At 46.7% G+C, this 19,729-nt stretch overlaps 1 protein-coding gene across 1 annotated transcript in view; it reads right to left on the reverse strand.

Moving 5' to 3' along the window:
• The window catches only part of APOA5 (apolipoprotein A5), a 47,454-nt gene that overhangs the window by 11,386 nt on the left and 16,339 nt on the right, over positions 1–19,729 (reverse strand). The window contains exon 3 of the mRNA XM_063943286.1: positions 15,208–15,313. Within this exon, the coding sequence (XP_063799356.1) occupies positions 15,208–15,313 (106 nt within the window). The remainder of the gene's footprint in view (positions 1–15,207; positions 15,314–19,729) is intronic.

Below are 19,729 nucleotides of genomic sequence, written 5' to 3' on the forward strand. Positions count from 1 at the left end.
GGATCCTAGTGGTCAGAATACGACGCCAGGATCCCGACTGCCAGAATGCCGGCAGCGCCGCCACAGCTATTCCCACTCGTGGGTGTCTGACACCCATGGAGTGGAAATAGAGCCACTGAGCCCGCAGCGTGTTGCGCTCACCCCCTGCCAGCATTCTGGTGGTCGGGATCCCGGCATCGGTATTCTGAGCGCCGGGATCCCGTACCCACCCTGACGCTGCTGAGCAAATGTCCTCACTGACTGCACAGCAGGAATTCACCAGCTACTAGTCACACTCTCCATAACCAGCACAGCTAGCGCTACAGAACATGAGGCCCTATACTCACCTGGCAGCGGCACACTATGGGGGTGATTCAGACCTGATCGCTTGGCTGCTAACTTTGCTGTCCTGCGATCAGATAGTCGCTGCCTCCAGGGGGAGTGTAAATTCGCTGTGTAAGTGTGCGATGCTATGTGTACACAGAGCTGCAAAAATCCACTTTGTGCAATGTGTGCGCAGCCCAGGACTTACTCCTCCAGTGCGATGAGAACAGGCTGATCAGGGCCGGAGCTGATGTCACACACCCTCCCTGACAACGCTTGGGAACGCCTGCGTTTTCCTGGACACTCCCAATAAATGTTCAGTTACCACAGCCTCCTCCTGTCAATCACCTTGCGAACGCCCGTGCGATCGGATTTTTCGCACCATCCCGTCGCTGAGCAATGATGCTCGTTGTTGCTGTCTGACACGTGCGCATTGTGGTGCATATGCATGCGCAATTAGGACCCGACTGCCCACTGTGCGAAAACACACAGCAGCGATCAGGTCTGAATGATCCCTTATGTCCGCATCCTGAGCCAGCTGGTCCACCATTTTGCCCTTCCCTTCATCGCTCCACTAAGTGCCCAGCACCACAGGCACTCTGCTGTCCACAAGCACAAGAGTGCAAGCAGAGGGACACCTGCAGCTGCAGGGAGCTGTCAGCGGCCAGAGAGGGGGTCACTTTTGCAGGTTCGGAAGTTAGGGCAGTCAAGCATCTGCAAGTCTGTCTGAACTGGAGGTGAGGAGCTGTGGAAGCTCCGTGGTTGAGATGCGCTCGCAGTCAGGAGCAGCAGCTGACACGTCATGATCCCACCTGAAGGAAATTCTGGTCCTGTCGGCACTTTGATCATTTGTGTCACTGATTGCAGGGTCCAGGGTAGTAAGCAGGGGCAGATTGGGACCTAAAGTGTCCCTTTAAATTTTTTGGGAAGGGGCATTATGTGTGTGGCACCTGGCGAGGGTGACGGGGAGACACAGTAGGTGATGTCAGGGAAAGACAGAGGGTGACAGGGAGAAAAGACGGAGAGAGGCAGTGGGAGATGTGGAGAATGTGACCAGCAGTGGGTGACAGTGTAAAACAGTAGGGAGAGGTTAAAAGGTCGAGGCAGTGGGTGACAGGGTGAGACAGTCAGTGTTTGGGAGAGGCAGAGGGTGATGTTTGGGAGACAGAGAGTTTTGGGGAGAGATAGTGGGAGACAAAGAGGCAATGGGTGACAGGAGAGTGTGGCAGGGAGACGCAATGAGTGATACCAGGAAGAGGCGACAGGGACAATGATAGATATACATACACACGACACAGCAATATATATAGTGATATACATGACAGTCAGACTACATGGAGAACATAACTGATATACAGGGGGGCAATGAGCTGAATGTGGGGTGCATTGCGATGGGAAGACACTGTGCTGGATCGGAAAGGGGGACAGTGATGTCAAAGTCGGAAAAATATCATGCTACACGTTGCCATATATTCACCTCATGCGCTTGCCCGCTGCACGTGCACATTCTCTCCCGTGCGTGCGGATACTCGCAGCTGCGTGATGGCGTCTCCTCGGCCATGCGCTCAAGCGCGTGGTATGTGCATTTACGGTAGAGTTTGTGTGCGTCTAGCGGGCGACTCAATAGTTAAATAATAAAACCAAATAGTATGTTTTATAGATAATGTTCCCCTTAATAATGACTGTAAGTTTGTTTAATGTAACTGGTCGCTGGACAGAGGAATTCCTCATTGCATGATATGAAGGGTCAGACAGGGTTTGAGCAGTGGTGTTTGGTACCTAACTAAAGAACATTTTATTAGGAACAATCCGGTGCTAGTTGGGTAAAGATTAATCGCTCCTGCGTATAGTTATGGCCATTAGTAGTTTCTGGACATTTCCTATATTTGCAGTTCATTATCCATGCGGCGGGAATTCTGAGATTCCCTCCCACCTGAGCAGTTTGATATAGTCACAGCCCACCTGTTCAAACTAACCTATGACCTTTTGTTATAATGCGAGGAGACATTCCTGTGTCCAATGAACAATAAGATTGTAGGGCCCTTTGTAGTACACTGTATGTTGTGTATATAAGGGTCACTGTCCCCAGACCGGCCAGTACTCTCTCTCTTCAACATTTATCTCTGATAATTGGAGGACTGGATTCCGGTTGCGCTTGCGAGTGTTCCCCGTATGGTATGTTTCTCTGTGGCCACTTTGTTACCCGTTTTAATGTTAGCCATTCATTCTTAGTCGATGTATTTGTGTTTGCGATCGTTCGCTATTGTGTATATTTTTGTTTAGTTATTCTGTTAGGTTTTAATGTTAGCCTGTAGTGTATGAACTGTTCACTGTTTTCTTTTCTCTTTTACTTAGCTAAATATTGTTAGTAAAGGTGTTGGAACCTTAGCAAGGTATTGTGTGTTTATTACATTGCTGAGGGAAATCGGAGCATCTCAATCGCTCAAACAGCTAGCTTACAGATCAAGGTTAAATAGCATTATATCATTGCAGTATCTCAACACTAAGATTTACAGTATAAGCATACTCTGTTTAAGGTTTAAAAGGATATTATCTGTGTGTACGCTCGCTGTGTGTATTCCGTACTCACAGCGCAGCGTGTGTACGTAACTAGCGTACCACGTGCGAGGTCTTTGTACGCAAATAGCGTACAAAGTGCGTAGCACGTGCACGAGGGACAGCGGCCATTACGGCTTCACGATATTAATAAATAGCTTGTGTTCTAAGGTAAATAATCCGCTTTATCAATTGAGGGCTCGTCCGTCCTCCACATATTCGCCACTAGCAAGAACAGACTTTATCTGTCAGCAAAGGGCGGGAACGCAGTATCCCTTCGTATCCGTATTGGTGGTGAGGGATACAGTGGTGCTGACTAGATAAGCGTCTGTTACGCTACGCTGTAGGAGTGCTGGGGTGGAATCCGAAACCGGAAGGTAGGAAGGTAAGAACAAAACGCTATTATCTTTTAAAACTGTTTATTTCTGTTTTGCGTACGCACACACGCACGCACACACATGCATTGTTGCGGCTCACTCTCTTGTTGCCATTAGAAACGTACTGAGGAAATCTGGTGCTATTTAGTTGAGATTATAAAGGATAATTTTTAAGGAAATAATTGTAAAGGACACGCACACAGCATAGCAAATACTGTGTGGTGTATGGTAAGCGATTACAGTTGAACATCGTTTACATTTATAGAAGCGCGTTAGTTGCGTTGCTGTGGGCATATCTGGACTTTGTGCATACGTGTCTCGGGCAACGTGCGAGATTACGTACGCAACACAAAGGCATACGCATGTGGCGTGTTTACGCAACGGAGCGTACGGATACGCCCACCAAAACTCAAATCACACGATAACATTGTTTTAGTGGGGGCGGTATAGTATAGCCACCTGATAATAGCACAGGTTTGTTCAGTTTCCAAAAAGCTTAGTTAAAAGAGAACCTTTTTCTATTGCAATACTCAGGGATTGAACTACTGCCTGTATGAAAGGAATTTCTGTACAGAAAGATCAGTGTATATGAGTGAGTAGGAGTGAGTGTGGAAATAAAGGTATTATTTTTTGTGAACCCACAAATCGGGATCCCGTCGGAGACCACATCAGGTGAGTGGACACTTGGTGGCGTGGGACTGGCTTGCCCGCGTTAACATTATACAAGGTAAAAGGAGCAAGTAGTATCCGCAGACAAAACGACTGCGAAGGTTTAAGCGCTGCCCGGGGGGTTTTGCGTATTACCCATATAGATTGAGCTCCGGCTGAAGGTTTCGCAGCCTAAACAACTGATTCCGTTGGTCGTACAGCGTATAAATATTAAGTTACTTATGCGCAGTGCGACTGGACCGCACGTAATTGTGTGCATTAGTTTGTTACCTTGATACCCATTAAAAATTTACTGTGGGATCATAAACGCTATTTGTACATTCTAACGTGATTTGTGTAGGTTTTTGTTATTTTAAGGGAGTTTCGCTGTTCACTCAGGAAATCTCCAACAACCAATACTTACTGGGGAGGGTAGCATACTCCCACACGCCCCAGTAAATAGAGGTTACAAAAAGATCCCGCGGATTGGGTACGTCCAGTGGTGGGCACATTGCTGGAACTCGTACTGGCCAATTGGGGCGTAAAGTGAGTGAAGGCACTAGTGGAACTTTCACCGTCGCCTTACCGCGGGCAACTTGGTTTGTTTTGTAAGAATTTGCTGAGCAGCAATATCTGCAAACAATGGGGGCCAGTTGTTCAAAGAAGGGACGTCCAACAAGGGTTCACGTTGGTAGTTGTTGGCCCAAAGGGTCAGCACGGTATATAATGTGTGAAAAATACGGATCACACACACAGGTATTTTGCAAAGAATGGGAACGAATGACAGAGGATGATGGGGAGCAGTTTCCCCGGGTAGGCAGTTTGAACCCTGAGGTATTGCAGAATCTAAGAAAAAGGATAGGTCTAATAAAATCTGCAAAGCAGAGGATTAGACATTATGATTGTTTACAGGTATGGCAACAGGAAAGTGAAATACAACAGGAATAAGCTCAGAAAGCAAATTCAAATCCTGGTAGGAGTCTGATAGCAACGGCACCACCGTATATAATAGGGGACAAAGTGGCTGCAGAAAATGACATGCGGGTGTACGATAAGGGTGCACTTAATCAATGTAGTAATGATAAGAATAAAATGAAAGTTAATGCAAATGTTGATACTAACGCTAACCCATGCAAGTTGTATCCCATTTTAAACTTCCCCCAGGAATACGACCAGGAAGATGAGCCCACTACGATTTCAGCTCTCTCTCTAGCGGCCACCATAAACGATACTTCAGTGGGCATCGCCCAACCAGTAAGAGTGGTATCAAAGGCACATAGTTCAGGTACACGTGAGGTTGTATCTAGAGGTAAGTACGGCACTGTACAATATGCTGAAACTGTTGCACCACCCACTGTAGAATCAACCCAGAGTGAAGTAATTAATATTAATCCTGTTAGAGTGATAGCGGTCCCCAATGGGAAGACCGACACAAATGGGGTCACACCCATCAGGAATATTGCAATGCATTGTCCCTGGTCCCGAGCAGAATTAAGAACAATTTTGTCTGCATTTCCTGATCCCAGAAAAGATATAGCCGCATGTCAAAGGTTCATTAAGGACCTGGGTAACTCCGCTGAACCCAACAACAAAGATTGGAGGACACTACTGAGGGCATTTCTGCCCTCTAGTATTGACCTTGTGAAATTTATAGCTGACTGTAAATTAGATGAAGAAGTACCCCTTACAGATGAGTATAATCAAGATAATGTAACCAGAATCAATCTTCAGCTAGGAATATACTTCCCAGCTGTGGTAAAATGGAACAAAATTTTCTCCATCAAACAAACGGAAGGAGAAACTGCCTCTGAATATTTCCACCGGGCACTGGAGGAAATGGCTAAATATACTGGGATCGTGGAAATTGAGGCAAATGTACACCATAGAGAGGTAGCGGTGTCCGTCTTGATGGACGGTTTAAAGGAGGTATTAAGGAATAGGGTGCAAACCACTCAACCTAACTGGAGAGGTATGTCGGTGGCCGCCTTAAGAGAGACTGCTGTTGGGCACGACAGGAACATCACAAGATGCAGGGAGTCACAGAGTGATAGACTGATGGCTATAAGTATCCAAGCCCTTACAACAAGGCCGCCTCAGTCTAAATCTCAGACCCCTGGTGGTAAGCCACATACGGTAAAATGTTACAATTGTAATAGGGAAGGTCATTTTGCACGTAACTGCACCAGTAATCCACACAATGCATATAAAAACCCTAGACAACGACATGACATACGAAATTGGGATCAAGGACCGCAGAGACGGAGTTATGAGCCACACGCAGGGGAAACAAGAAGGTATCCCCCAAGAAGAGACTGGCAAGTCTCTGATAATTCCCATTTCCCTCCTTCACAGGTAATAGCTGCCAGCGCAATGCAGGGAGTTCACCATGCACCATAGGGGTGGGGCCACACCTGTAGTCTGCAGCCAGTGAAATTAATTGCGAGCCTTGGAAATGAACCTGAGGTCACAATTGATGTAGCTGGAAAATCTCTAAATTTCCTTGTAGATACGGGGGCGGCCAAGTCAGTGATAAATTCGACCGTGGGCATGAGAACCACTGGTAAAACAATTCCAGCCATGGGGGTAACAGGAGTAGTGCGACAATACCCTTTAAGCAAACCAGCAGAGATTACGATAGGGCCTTTACATACCAAGCATTCTTTTCTGCTGGCTGCATCGGCTCCGACTAATCTCCTAGGGAGAGATTTACTGTGCAAAATGGGATGCGTCATATACTGTACTCCTGAAGGTGTGTTCTTGGACATACCCGAAAACCACGCTCAGGAAGCGCAGGATATGCTAGACTCCCCAACAAGATTAATGTCACACACTGTTGTTGTAAATAGGTGTCCGTCCAAGGTAGAGGAAATGATTTCCCAGATACCGGAATCACTTTGGACCAAGGATGGACAAGACACTGGATTGATGGCAAACGTAGCCCCAGTAGTTGTGCAAGTAAAAGATGGTAGGATAGCTCCAAAAATCCCACAATACCCTCTGAAGCCGGAGGTGGAGTTAGGAGTTTACCCTGTAATAGAGCGCTTGCTACAACAGGGCATTCTGGTAAGGACGTCCAGCACTGCCAATAGTCCCATCTTCCCTGTTAAAAAGAGTGGGGGGAGGGGTTACAGATTAGTGCAGGATCTAAGAGGGATCAACAAAATAGTTGAGAGTCAATTCCCCGTAGTGCCAAATCCAGCTGTCATCCTTATGCAAATCCCTCCCACTGCCAAATTTTTCACTGTAATTGACCTCTGCTCCGCTTTCTTCTCGGTACCTCTGCATCCTGACAGTCAATACTTATTCGCATTCACATACAGAGGAGTTCAATACACATGGACTCGCTTACCACAAGGTTTCATAGACAGTCCAAGTATTTTCTCACAGGCCCTGCATGATTGTTTACAGTCTTTCCAACCAGAGAGTGGATCAGTATTGATCCAGTATGTGGATGATTTACTACTGTGTTCAGATTCACTGGAAGCGTCCCTGAGAGATACGAAACAACTCCTGTTTCATCTTTCAGACACAGGACACAAGGTTTCCAAGGACAAGTTACAATTATGCCAGACCCGTGTGAAGTATTTGCGACACTGTCTAACACAAGGACTGAGACACCTTACCGCTGATAGAATTCAAGCAATTCGTGACATGACCCTGCCACAAACCCAGCAACAGATTAGAACGTTTTTAGGAATGTGTGGGTATTGCCGTAACTGGATCCCAGGTTTTTCCATACTGGCCCTACCTTTGCAGGAGATGGTCTCATCAAGCAAACCTGATCGGATTTCGCACACAGACGAATCCGAGATGGCCTTTGAGAGACTCAAACAGTGCCTAACGCAGGCACCGGCATTAGATATGCCAGACTATGGGAAACCCTTTGAGCTGTACGGAACAGAGAGTGCTGGGTGCGCAGCAGGTGTCTTAACCCAGAAGCATGGTGATGCCAGCAGGCTGGTAGCCTACTATAGCGCTCAGCTAGATACGGTAGCGCGATCCCTCCCCACATGCTTGCGAAGTGTTGCAGCAATAGCATTGCTAGTCACAAAGAGCGAAGATGTAGTGCTAGGACACAACCTCACAATTCATACACCACATGCAGTGTCAGCCTTGCTGAATTCGGCCCAAACCAGACACGTCTCATCAGCGCGGTTTTCAAGATGGGAATTGGCATTGATGGCCCCAGTAAACATTACCATAAGGAGATGCAGCGCATTAAATCCTGCAACGTATCTCCCAGGTGTGCCTGGACAGGCACAAAGGGTGGAGGATGAGAGTGATGGTGAAGGAGGATTTAATACAGGGGATGACACGCATGATTGTATGGAATATTTGACCCAAAATTTCACGGCAAGGCCTGACATCAGTGACAACCCACTGGAAGATGTAGATTTTACTTTCTACACTGACGGTAGTTGTCACAGACAGACGGACTCGGGAGACTTGTATACTGGATACGCAGTCGTAGATGACCAAGGTACCATAGAAGCAGAACCGCTAGGCCCACCACACTCAGCACAAGTTGCTGAACTGGTTGCCCTAACCAGAGCATGTGAATTGGCTAAGGGCAAGTCAGCCAATATTTACACAGATTCTAGGTACGCCTTTGGAGTAGTCCATGATTTCGGAGCCCTATGGCGCCTCAGAAATTTCATGACGGCAGCTGGCACACCCGTAGCGCATGCAGCCCACATCAAAAGACTTCTAACAGCGATACAGGAACCCAACAGAGTGGCTGTTATCAAGTGTAAAGCTCACACATATAGCCAAGACCCGGTATCACTTGGTAACAGCCGAGCAGACGAAGCTGCTAAATCAGCAGCTAGTAACCCCATACAAACAGATAGTACAAGACTGATTTAATACTGTAAACACACAGAAATTGTGTGAAATGCAAAATTTGTGTTCCCCGCAGGAAAAGGCAGTTTGGAGGTCAAAAGGATATGGCCAGGAGTCCTCAGGACTCTGGACAGATGGACATGGTAAACCAGTGGCACCCAGAGCATACCTTCCAAGTCTAGCGGAAGCGGCACATGGGCTGACTCATCTAGGCAAAGAAGGAATGTGTAAGCTAGTAAGAGCTTATTGGTGCGCCCCAGGATTTTCTTCCCATGCGGGTAAAAGAGCAATGACATGTCTCACCTGCTTGAGGAAGAATATCGGAAAGGCAATACCAACAGAGCCATCCCATATCCCTCCGACAGATGGCCCTTTCCAGGTAATACAGATTGATTTCATACAATTACCACCTTGTAGAAATGTAAAGTATGTTTTGGTCTGTATTGATGTATTCTCAAATTGGGTCGAAGCATTTCCCGCAGCCACAAATACCGCTGTATTTACTGCAGAGAAAATTGTGCAGGAATTTGTGTGTAGGTACGGTATCCCTAGAATCATTGAGAGTGATAGGGGTACCCATTTTACAGGTGAAGTCTTTCAAACAATGTGTAAATTGATGGGAATTAATAGTAAGCTGGGAATTAATAGTTCACTCTTTCCCCAGGCAAGTGCGAAGGTGGAAAGAGTGAACAGCACTATTAAAAATAAATTGAGCAAGGTAATGACTGAAACAGGACTGTTATGGCCTGAAGCTTTGCCAATTGTATTATACAGCATCAGAACCACCCCCAGGTCCCCTCTTAATCTGTCTCCTTTTGAAATTCTGTTTGGTCGACAACCCCATGTTATGATTAACCCCCAGGATGATTTGAAATGTAACAATGAAGTAACCGTAAAGTACTTGGTTAAGATGAGTAAGCAATTGAGGAATCAGAATGATAATCTAAAGTTGGTGACTCCTGACCTGCCAGACAGTAATTGTCATGACATTGAACCTGGGGATTATGTAATGATACGGAATTTTCTACGCTCAGGTCGCCTTATTGACAGATAGGAAGGACCATATCAAGTCTTATTGACCAGCACAACAGCATTGAAGGTTGCCGAGAGAGAGACTTGGGTCCATTCGTCTCATTGCAAAAAGGTCACTGACCCAGAGAGGTCCCGTGATAAAGAACAGACGGTAGAGGTTGTATCACTAGAGTGTCTGTTCAGGGAGGATTGAGACGACACCTGAGCGCTGAGAATAATAAGACCAGAAGCTTGTCGAGCCAGATTTCTTTTTCCCATTTGTTATTTTCTCCAGTTCCCACCTCCCTCCTATTTCCTTTCCCCCTTCTTATTTTTCTCCTTTTACTCCTCTAAGATGGACTTGCCCCAAGAGACTGTGATCCGGATTTTCCTGTTGACCATAATGTTGACCAGAGCAGTCTGTTTCGGTGAGAGTACCATGGAGGTCGAGAAAGGATCTGGAATGGGTTCTGATGACCAGGATGCAGGCGTAAATTTCCAAGAGCAACATAATCTCCGAGCAAAGACGAGTATCAGAAAACGATCTGGTAGCATTGATAATAGAAGAAATTGTGAAGGATTGTTAGCTGAAGAGAACTGCATCTGTAGGCACTGTGACAATATAGTTGAGGATGGGTGCATCAAGAAATGTCAGTCCAGTTTTAATGTCCACATGGACCGGCATCCATTGAGTGACTATCACTCCTTAGTGGGTAAAGTGTTAAATCAGACAGACTGTTGGGTATGCTCTCAAGTACCTCAAGGCCATAGCAAATCAGGACTAGTACCATTTCCTTTAACTGTAGGAGAGGTACTTGAGCTAAGTGGTGGGAGGCCGGTGGACAAGAGGTTTAATATCTCTAGTCCTCCTAGTTTGAAGCTCCACCAATATCATGTGGATAGGTCCTTAGTGTGCTTTAACATTTCCAATCCCCGAAAGCCGGGAAATTGGGAAGTGTCATGGAGTAATCAAACCATGACCTTTTCATACAGAGCCGACAGAATGCCCATAGACACAGAACTTATACGCCAGATAGCTGACCATGGAAGATTTTTCCAGTATAGGTACACTCTAGGAAGTAGAACCATGCGATTTGGAGAAGTATCACCAGGATACTGTGCACATATCGTACAAACAGATACGTGTACTAAACAGATGGGAGAGTTAGGGTTAGGAGATTTCACATGGAAAATTTGTAACATGATAATGTCATACTCCGTCCCATTTGTTCTCCCCGATGATGCATATTTCATATGCGGGAGAAAGGTGTATAAGTGGCTTGCCCGAAACTCAGAGGGATTGTGCTATATTGGAAAAGTACTGCCTGAAGTAATGACTGCATTTACCATAATTGCTTCTTATCTTCATTTCTACAACCTTCAGGTAATGACACACATAGTCGATAGGGAATATAGATACAGATATCAGCACTCACATATTCCCCCATTCATGTATCATCAACTAAATGTGCTCCCCCATTTGTTGCAACCAAAAGCCGAAAAGAGCTCGGTAAAGTTTGACAGCCCATCCACAGACCCGTAATACGGGATAAGAAGGAATTCAAATGTATACTTCGCAATACCTCGAAGCTTGATTTAAAACACGTACGGCACGATGATACATGACCCCTCAAACATGGATTCATACACACATGCTTCTACTATCTCACTAGGTCATACCTTTTTCCCACCTTCCTCTCTTCTCCCTTACCCAATCATAGAAATGTATTTACATATGACATATATTTTTCTCTTTTTGAACTGTTTTAGGAAGTGGCAGTTATTGGTGACTGCCAAAGGGTGGACTGTCAAAGTCGGAAAAATATCATGCTACACGTTGCCATATATTCACCTCATGCGCTTGCCCGCTGCACGTGCACATTCTCTCCCGTGCGTGCGGATACTCGCAGCTGCGTGATGGCGTCTCCTCGGCCATGCGCTCAAGCGCGTGGTATGTGCATTTACGGTAGAGTTTGTGTGCGTCTAGCGGGCGACTCAATAGTTAAATAATAAAACCAAATAGTATGTTTTATAGATAATGTTCCCCTTAATAATGACTGTAAGTTTGTTTAATGTAACTGGTCGCTGTACAGAGGAATTCCTCATTGCATGATATGAAGGGTCAGACAGGGTTTGAGCAGTGGTGTTTGGTACCTAACTAAAGAACATTTTATTAGGAACAATCCGGTGCTAGTTGGGTAAAGATTAATCGCTCCTGCGTATAGTTATGGCCATTAGTAGTTTCTGGACATTTCCTATATTTGCAGTTCATTATCCATGCGGCGGGAATTCTGAGATTCCCTCCCACCTGAGCAGTTTGATATAGTCACAGCCCACCTGTTCAAACTAACCTATGACCTTTTGTTATAATGTGAGGAGACATTCCTGTGTCCAATGAACAATAAGATTGTAGGGCCCTTTGTAGTACACTGTATGTTGTGTATATAAGGGTCACTGTCCCCAGACCGGCCAGTACTCTCTCTCTTCAACATTTATCTCTGATAATTGGAGGACTGGATTCCGGTTGCGCTTGCGAGTGTTCCCCGTATGGTATGTTTCTCTGTGGCCACTTTGTTACCCGTTTTAATGTTAGCCATTCATTCTTAGTCGATGTATTTGTGTTTGCGATCGTTCGCTATTGTGTATATTTTTGTTTAGTTATTCTGTTAGGTTTTAATGTTAGCCTGTAGTGTATGAACTGTTCACTGTTTTCTTTTCTCTTTTACTTAGCTAAATATTGTTAGTAAAGGTGTTGGAACCTTAGCAAGGTATTGTGTGTTTATTACATTGCTGAGGGTAAACGGAGCATCTCAATCGCTCAAACAGCTAGCTTACAGATCAAGGTTAAATAGCATTATATCATTGCAGTATCTCAACACTAAGATTTACAGTATAAGCATACTCTGTTTAAGGGTTAAAAGGATATTATCTGTGTGTACGCTCGCTGTGTGTATTCCGTACTCACAGCGCAGCGTGTGTACGTAACTAGCGTACCACGTGCAAGGTCTTTGTACGCAAATAGCGTACAAAGTGCGTAGCACGTGCACGAGGGACAGCGGCCATTACGGCTTCACGATATTAATAAATAGCTTGTGTTCTAAGGTAAATAATCCGCTTTATCAGTGAGATGGTGATTGGAGGGGGGGGGACACTAGGCTGGAGAAGGGGGACTCTAAGCTGAATGAGGGAGGGGGTACACTGTGACTGGACTGGCTGGGAGTTTCTAGGAGTGGGAGTAGTGAGATGGCTGCAGTGGGCTGGTAGAGGATGGAAGGGAGGGAGACACAGGGATGGGGGGGGGGGGAGTCAGTTATGGTGGGGGACAGGGACACTGAACTGAGCACTGACCTGGTGTTGCTGGTGTCCTATCCCTGCCATGCCTGGTCCCGCATGCTAGCTGCAGCACTGCGCTCTCACACAGTAGCCCCTCAGATGCCTGGCGGTGCTGTTCAGTCTGGCCCTTTTCAGTGGGAACCTGAGGAAAAGAGACTCTGTTGTGCCCAGCCCCGGCGTCTGTCTCATGCAGCCTCCATCTGCGAGAGGCTGACCTGTGAGGACAGTAGGCGAAGCCTCTCTCCGTCTCTGACTCAGTGGCCAGCTCCCGATCAGTGCTGGTCGAAGCATGACAGATGACTTCAGCGGCCCCCACACGGACTGACCTCCTGGGTAAACTCCTGGTAAAGTCTACCCCTGCCAATCCGCCCCTGATAGTAATAAGAGTACTCTATGTACTAAAGATGCATCCGGCCGGGAAGGGGGGGTGTGTGGAGATCTTACTCTCTGCCCATCCGTTCCAGCCCACTGCCTGCTGCTGTCCAATGATTGACAGGGGTGTGCCTTGATGTGGGCTGAAGGCACAGCCTCCTGTCAATAAGGCAGTTGTGCTGGTGCCGTTTTTCATTCGTTTTTCGATGGGCTTTTCCAGCCTGCAATTTGGCCCAACCCCCAGCTTCAGACACTTTATTATTGTCAGTGGGAGGCAGCGCTCTCGCTGCCTCCCATAGAGATTTGGCTGCATTCTCAGATTAAAAATTATAAAAATAATACAAAGTAGGATCTTTGTATTATTTTAATCATTATGACAGGGGAGGCACTGCCTCCCCTGGCTGCACTTCCCTTGTGTGTGCTCTTCAGCAGAGACACCTGCAAGCGGATGATGAAGCAGCACATTACATTGAGCATTTGACAGTGGAAGGAGCAGAGTCTCCCAACTATAGAGTATTGGTTTGAAGTTCTTCATGGTGAAGCAAAAGTCACCTCCTTAGGAAATAGTTTATTAATAGTTAATACATCTAACTTGTTAGTGCAAGAGATTGAGGGGTAGATGTATGAATCATCATTATGGGGGAGAAGTAGTATCAGCGCACGTTATGTGCACTATACCGCTTCTCCAGTGGAGTCACAAGGCGGGTGCTGGGAGGTGTGTCCTGCACCCGGGTGTGACGCCTGGAAGGGGTGACACCAAAATGTGGGCTCCTCTGCAGTGACAGGAGCTGCAGTGTGAAAGTCTGCTACAGCACCCGGCTCCTGTCATAGAAGAGGAGCCGACAGCGCTGGGAGACCAGAGTGCCGATCCCACAAGACCTTTATTTACAGCCATGTCCCTGACGCACTCGGATACCAAGGGTGCGCACCAGGTGTCACCACACCCGGTGACACCTCTGCACTTCTCTCCCATGTATTACACCAGCGGTGCTTGCTCAGTGGCCCCCATCTATATCTGCGCTGCTATCTACAAGGTACAGTAGCATGCTGATATGCAGGGCAGTGCACGATGTTCCGAAACCTGCAGTTATCGATTTCAACACCACATTGCCCATACACCACAGCCAGTGTGGCTGCTGCCAGCTCCGGGCTGCATGAGAGATCTCACAATTGCAGCAAGATCTCGCACATGTGCACTGCAGCCAGCCGGGCAGGGAGACACAGCACATCAGCTTACTGATGCGTTGTGCGCTTCAGCGGGGATCGCCGGAGGAGGGAGTTTTTACTCCCCCACTCCTGCAAACGAGATGTTTATACATCTTGTTGATATACCTTGCTGCTTCACCTGGTAATGAGGCAAAACAGGAAATGGTCTATGGAGGTAATTCCAAGTTGATCTCAGCAGGAACTTTTTTAGCAGTTGGGCAAAACCATGTGCACTGCAGGGGGGGCAGATATAGCATGTGCAGAGAGAGTTAGATTTGGGTGAGTTATTTTGTTTCTGTGCAGGGTAAATACTGGCTGCTTTATTTTTACACTGAAATTTAGATTGCAGATTGAACACACCCCACCCAAATCTAACTCTCTCTGCACATGTTATATCTGCCTCCCCTGCAGTGCACATGGTTTTGCCCAACTGCTAAAAAAGTTCCTGCTGCGATCAACTCAGAATTACCCCCTATGTTCCACTATAGTACATCTGCCCCTGATGAACATATTTCTTGAAGTTGCAGGTGAACAGTTGGAGCAGTTATAGTGCACTCACGTGACTTCTCTGACAGCATTTTCTTGCAGATTCCATCCATTTTTCTCATTGGTCAGTTGACTAAAATACTCCCAGAATCCACTACGAAAATCAGCCGCTTGGCATCCTATCAAAAGTGAAGTCCAAGACAGACAGATGATTACATCAGTCAGGATGTAAGATCCTTGCCTAACAAATAATGACAATGTCTTAGATTCATTTATAGATCATTTGACTGAAAAAGCATTTACATTTTAGCATGATTTATGTCTAAGGTCTGCATGTCACAATAGTTAAAAAAGGAACTATCTTGAAACAGAACTAGATCATAAGCAGCAATAAAACATTTTCTTGATTGGACTTTAGTGATGACTCTTCCTTTTCATCCCGACCCCAATTCCTCTGCACTCCTAAATGCATACATGATACAGATGTAGCCATGTTCATCTTTGCTGCGATGCGGCATTCTACATGGCGTGCAGGCTGCGATGTCGCACTCTGTGATCCCGTCATTAATTCCTAATGGAATTAATGGAGCAATCGCCGGCTGCGAATAGTCACTGTCCAGCAAATTACGCAGGATTGCAGCAACGATGAACATGGCTACATCTGTAATTTAATTTATATAGAATATGTCCTTCATTGTTATAGCATTTTAGACACATCTAAAAGGGCCATTACCGACATGTATTGTAACAAGTTTACGAAAGCTTATTAGAAATATATGAAAAGAAACAGCGCTTACATATAAACAATTAGATCAAAATTCAAAAAGAATGGTTATGCGAATCAGATATCATGAAAAAATGTTTTACATAAAATGAAATGTAAAACAAAAAAAAAGAAGTACACAATAGATATGTGTATAAAACATACACGACATACAGTATGGACTCATCGGAACTCAAGTCCCCCCCTGTAATGTAATTCCAATAGCGACATAACATAGTAATATAATATCTAAGGTTGAAAAAAGACAATTGTCCATCGAGTTCAACCTATTTGTGGTCTCCTATGCACGATTATTTTGTATAAAATTTTGACTGAAGTTGATGACTGCCGTTACGTTTTACCCCTCTTTTTTATAATAACCATAGTGCGTGACTATGCCCCGTAACCCTGGATATCCTTATCCATTAGGAATTTATCTAACCCATTCTTAAAGGAGTTGACTGAGTCGGCCATTACAACTCCCTCAGGCAGGGAATTCCAAACACGTATCGTCCTTACCGTAAAAAAGCCTTTACGCCGTATTGTGCGGAATCTCCTCTAACTTGAGCGAGTGTCCACGAGTTCTGTGTTGATCTAACCAAAAACAGGTCCTGTGCAAGATCTGTATATGGTCTCCTTATATATTTGTAAATGTTGATCATGTCCCCTCTTAATCTCCTCTTTTCCAGTGTAAACATGCCTAGTCTTGCAAGCCTTTCCTCGTATTCCAGCGTCTCCATACCCTTAATTAGTTTGGTCGCCCGCCTTTGAACCTTTTCTAGCTCCAGGATATCCTTTTTGTAGTAAGGTGCACAGAATTGTACACAGTATTCAAGGTGTGGCCTCACAAGTGATTTATATAACGGGAGTATAATACTCTCGTCCCTAGCATCAATTCCCCGTTTTATGCATGCTAATATCTTATTAGCCTTCTTTGCTGCAGTCCTACTTTGGATACTACTGCTTAGTTTGCTATCTATGAGGACACCTAAGTCCTTTTCCAGTACAGAATCCCCTAATTTTACCCCATTTAGTAGGTAGGTGTTATTTTTGTTCTTGTTACCACAGTGCATTACCTTACACTTGTATCACTGACCTGGTTTGAGGAGGTTGTGGACTCGGGGTTTCTTCCGATGACCGGGTAGTGGAACCGCAACTGGGCCGCAGCAGAGATGGCCAGATGTAAGTCTTCCTCATGCAGGATCTGATCGGCGGACAGGAGGCACATGCGGACGCTGAAGGTCTCCTGAAAGAGAGAACTTGACAGGTGCTGGTAAATCACGAAGGTGCTGGGAGGCACGGAGGTGCTTGGAGGCACGGAGGTACGAAGGTGCTGGAGGCACGGAGGTGCTGGAGGCACGGAGGTGCTTGGAGGCACGGAGGTGTTGGAGGCACGGAGGTGCTTGGAGGCACGGAGGTGCTTGGGGGCACGGAGGTGCTTGGAGGCACGGATGTGCTGGAGGCACGGAGGTGCTTGGAGGCACGGATGTGCTGGAGGCACGGAAGTGCTTGGAGGCACGGAGGTGCTTGGAGGCACGGAGGTGCTTGGAGGCACGGAGGTGCTGGAGGCACGGAGGTGCTTGGAGGCACAGAAGTGCTGGAGGCACGGAGGTGCTTGGAGGCACGGATGTGCTGGAGGCACGGAAGTGCTTGGAGGCACGGAGGTGCTTGGAGGCACGGAGGTGCTGGATGCACGGAGGTGCTTGGAGGCACGGAGGTGCTTGGAGGCACGGAGGTGCTGGAGGCACGGAAGTGCTTGGAGGCACGGATGTGCTGGAGGCACGGAAGTGCTTGGAGGCACGGAGGTGCTTGGAGGCACGGAGGTGCTTGGAGGCACGGAGGTGCTGGAGGCACGGAGGTGCTTGGAGGCACGGATGTGCTGGAGGCACGGAGCACTGGAGATCACAGGTACAGTTTGAACGATGATACTCAGGCGCCGGAGCACTGCCCGGCGTCTGAATTTAAACTTCCCGCCAGGGCCTGATTGGAGGACGGGCTGATGACATCACCCGCAGCTCCCGAGGACGTCGGACGTGGAGGCCTGCTAGACGGAGCCCCGGACGCCGGGGACCCGCCAGCGAGGACGGCCGCACGGAGACCCAGCGCGCCCGGAGAGGTAAGTATGAAGACCGCGGCGCCGTGACAGTACCCCCTCCTCTAGGAGTGGCCCCTGGACACTTTCCCGGCTTCGTAGGATGTCTAGCATGGAAGATCCGTACTAGTCGAGGAGCCGAGACCTCAGAAGCCTTTATCCAACTTCTCTCCTCAGGACCATATCCTTTCCATTCCACCAGATATTGCAGATTCTTGTGAAGGTAACGCGAGTCTAGAATATTTTTGATCTCGAAGTCTGTTCCTGTTTCAGTCTCCACTGAGGTGGGGCTAGAGGTCTTTGAATGGAAACGATTAAGGACGAGAGGACGAAGAAGAGAAACATGGAAGGCGTTCGGTATACGTAGGTGTGAAGGTAAACCCAGCTTGCAGACCACAGGATTCAGGACTTGTAGCACAGGGTAAGGACCGATGAATCTTGGAGCAAACTTCATGGTGGGCACCTTCAACCGGAGATTACGTGTGGACAGCCATACCATGTCGCCAACCTTGTATTGTGGAGCGGCTCGCCGTTTCTTATCCGCAAAGAACTTGTACCGGACTGAAACCTTCTTAAGATTAGCATGAACCTTACTCCAAATTTGTTTGAAGTGTAGTAGAGTGGACGTTACGGCTGGAACCTCTTCCATCGGAAGGCTTAGTAATTCTGGAACACTTGGATGGAACCCATAGTTGATGAAAAATGGAGATTCACCAGTGGAAGAATGAAACGAATGATTATGGGCAAACTCTGCCCAAGGTAACAACTCCACCCAGTTGTCCTGTGAAGGGGAGAGATAAAGACGGAGGAAAGTCTCTAGATCTTGATTGATTCGTTCCATTTGTCCATTCGTTTGGGGATGATAAGCAGAGGAAAACTTAAGTTTAATCTGTAGAGTCGAACAGAGGGCTTTCCAAAACCTTGCGGTGAACTGTACCCCACGATCAGAGACTATTTCCTGTGGCAACCCATGCAACCGAAAATGTTCTTGGATGAACAGTAGAGCTAGTTTCGGGGCTGTTGGTAGACCAGTCAAAGGAACGAAGTGTGCCATCTTCGAAAAACGGTCGACGATTACCCAAACGGTGTTGCAACCCTTGGAATGGGGCAAGTCAGTGATGAAGTCCATGGAAATATGAGTCCAGGGTTTCATAGGAATGGACAGAGGACGAAGCAACCCAGCAGGAGGTAAACGGGGAGATTTATGCTCTGTACACTGGGGACAGGAATTAACGTAATCCTGTACATCCTTCCTCATGGAGTCCCACCAGTAAGATCTTTGCAGAAACTTGTACATCTTCTGGGTGCCGGGATGACCGGAGAATTTGGAGATATGGGCCCACTGAAGTATCCTCGACCGGAATTTGACCGGTACGGACATTCTTCCAGGAAGAGAACCTGGAGTAGTCGAGGCAGCAGAGACAGAAATTGGATTTAAAATTAAACTCCGTTCAAAGGAATCCTCATCATCTGTGGGAGTTTGTGAACGGGACAGTGAATCCGCTTTGGTATTGAAAGTCCCGGCTCGGTATTTGATAATGAAAGAAAATCGAGTGAAGAAGAGTGCCCATCTAGCTTGGCGAGGATTCAAACACTGTGCGGTTTTGATATACAACAAATTTTTGTGATCAGTGTAAATGGTAGTCACATGTTTGGCCCCCTCTAAGAGATATCTCCACTCTTCCAAGGCAGATTTAATCGCCAAGAGTTCCTGGTCTCCAATAGTGTAATTCCGTTCAG

The sequence above is a fragment of the Pseudophryne corroboree genome, chromosome 10 (genome assembly GCF_028390025.1).
Source record: "Pseudophryne corroboree isolate aPseCor3 chromosome 10, aPseCor3.hap2, whole genome shotgun sequence".
Taxonomy (NCBI): domain Eukaryota; kingdom Metazoa; phylum Chordata; class Amphibia; order Anura; family Myobatrachidae; genus Pseudophryne; species Pseudophryne corroboree.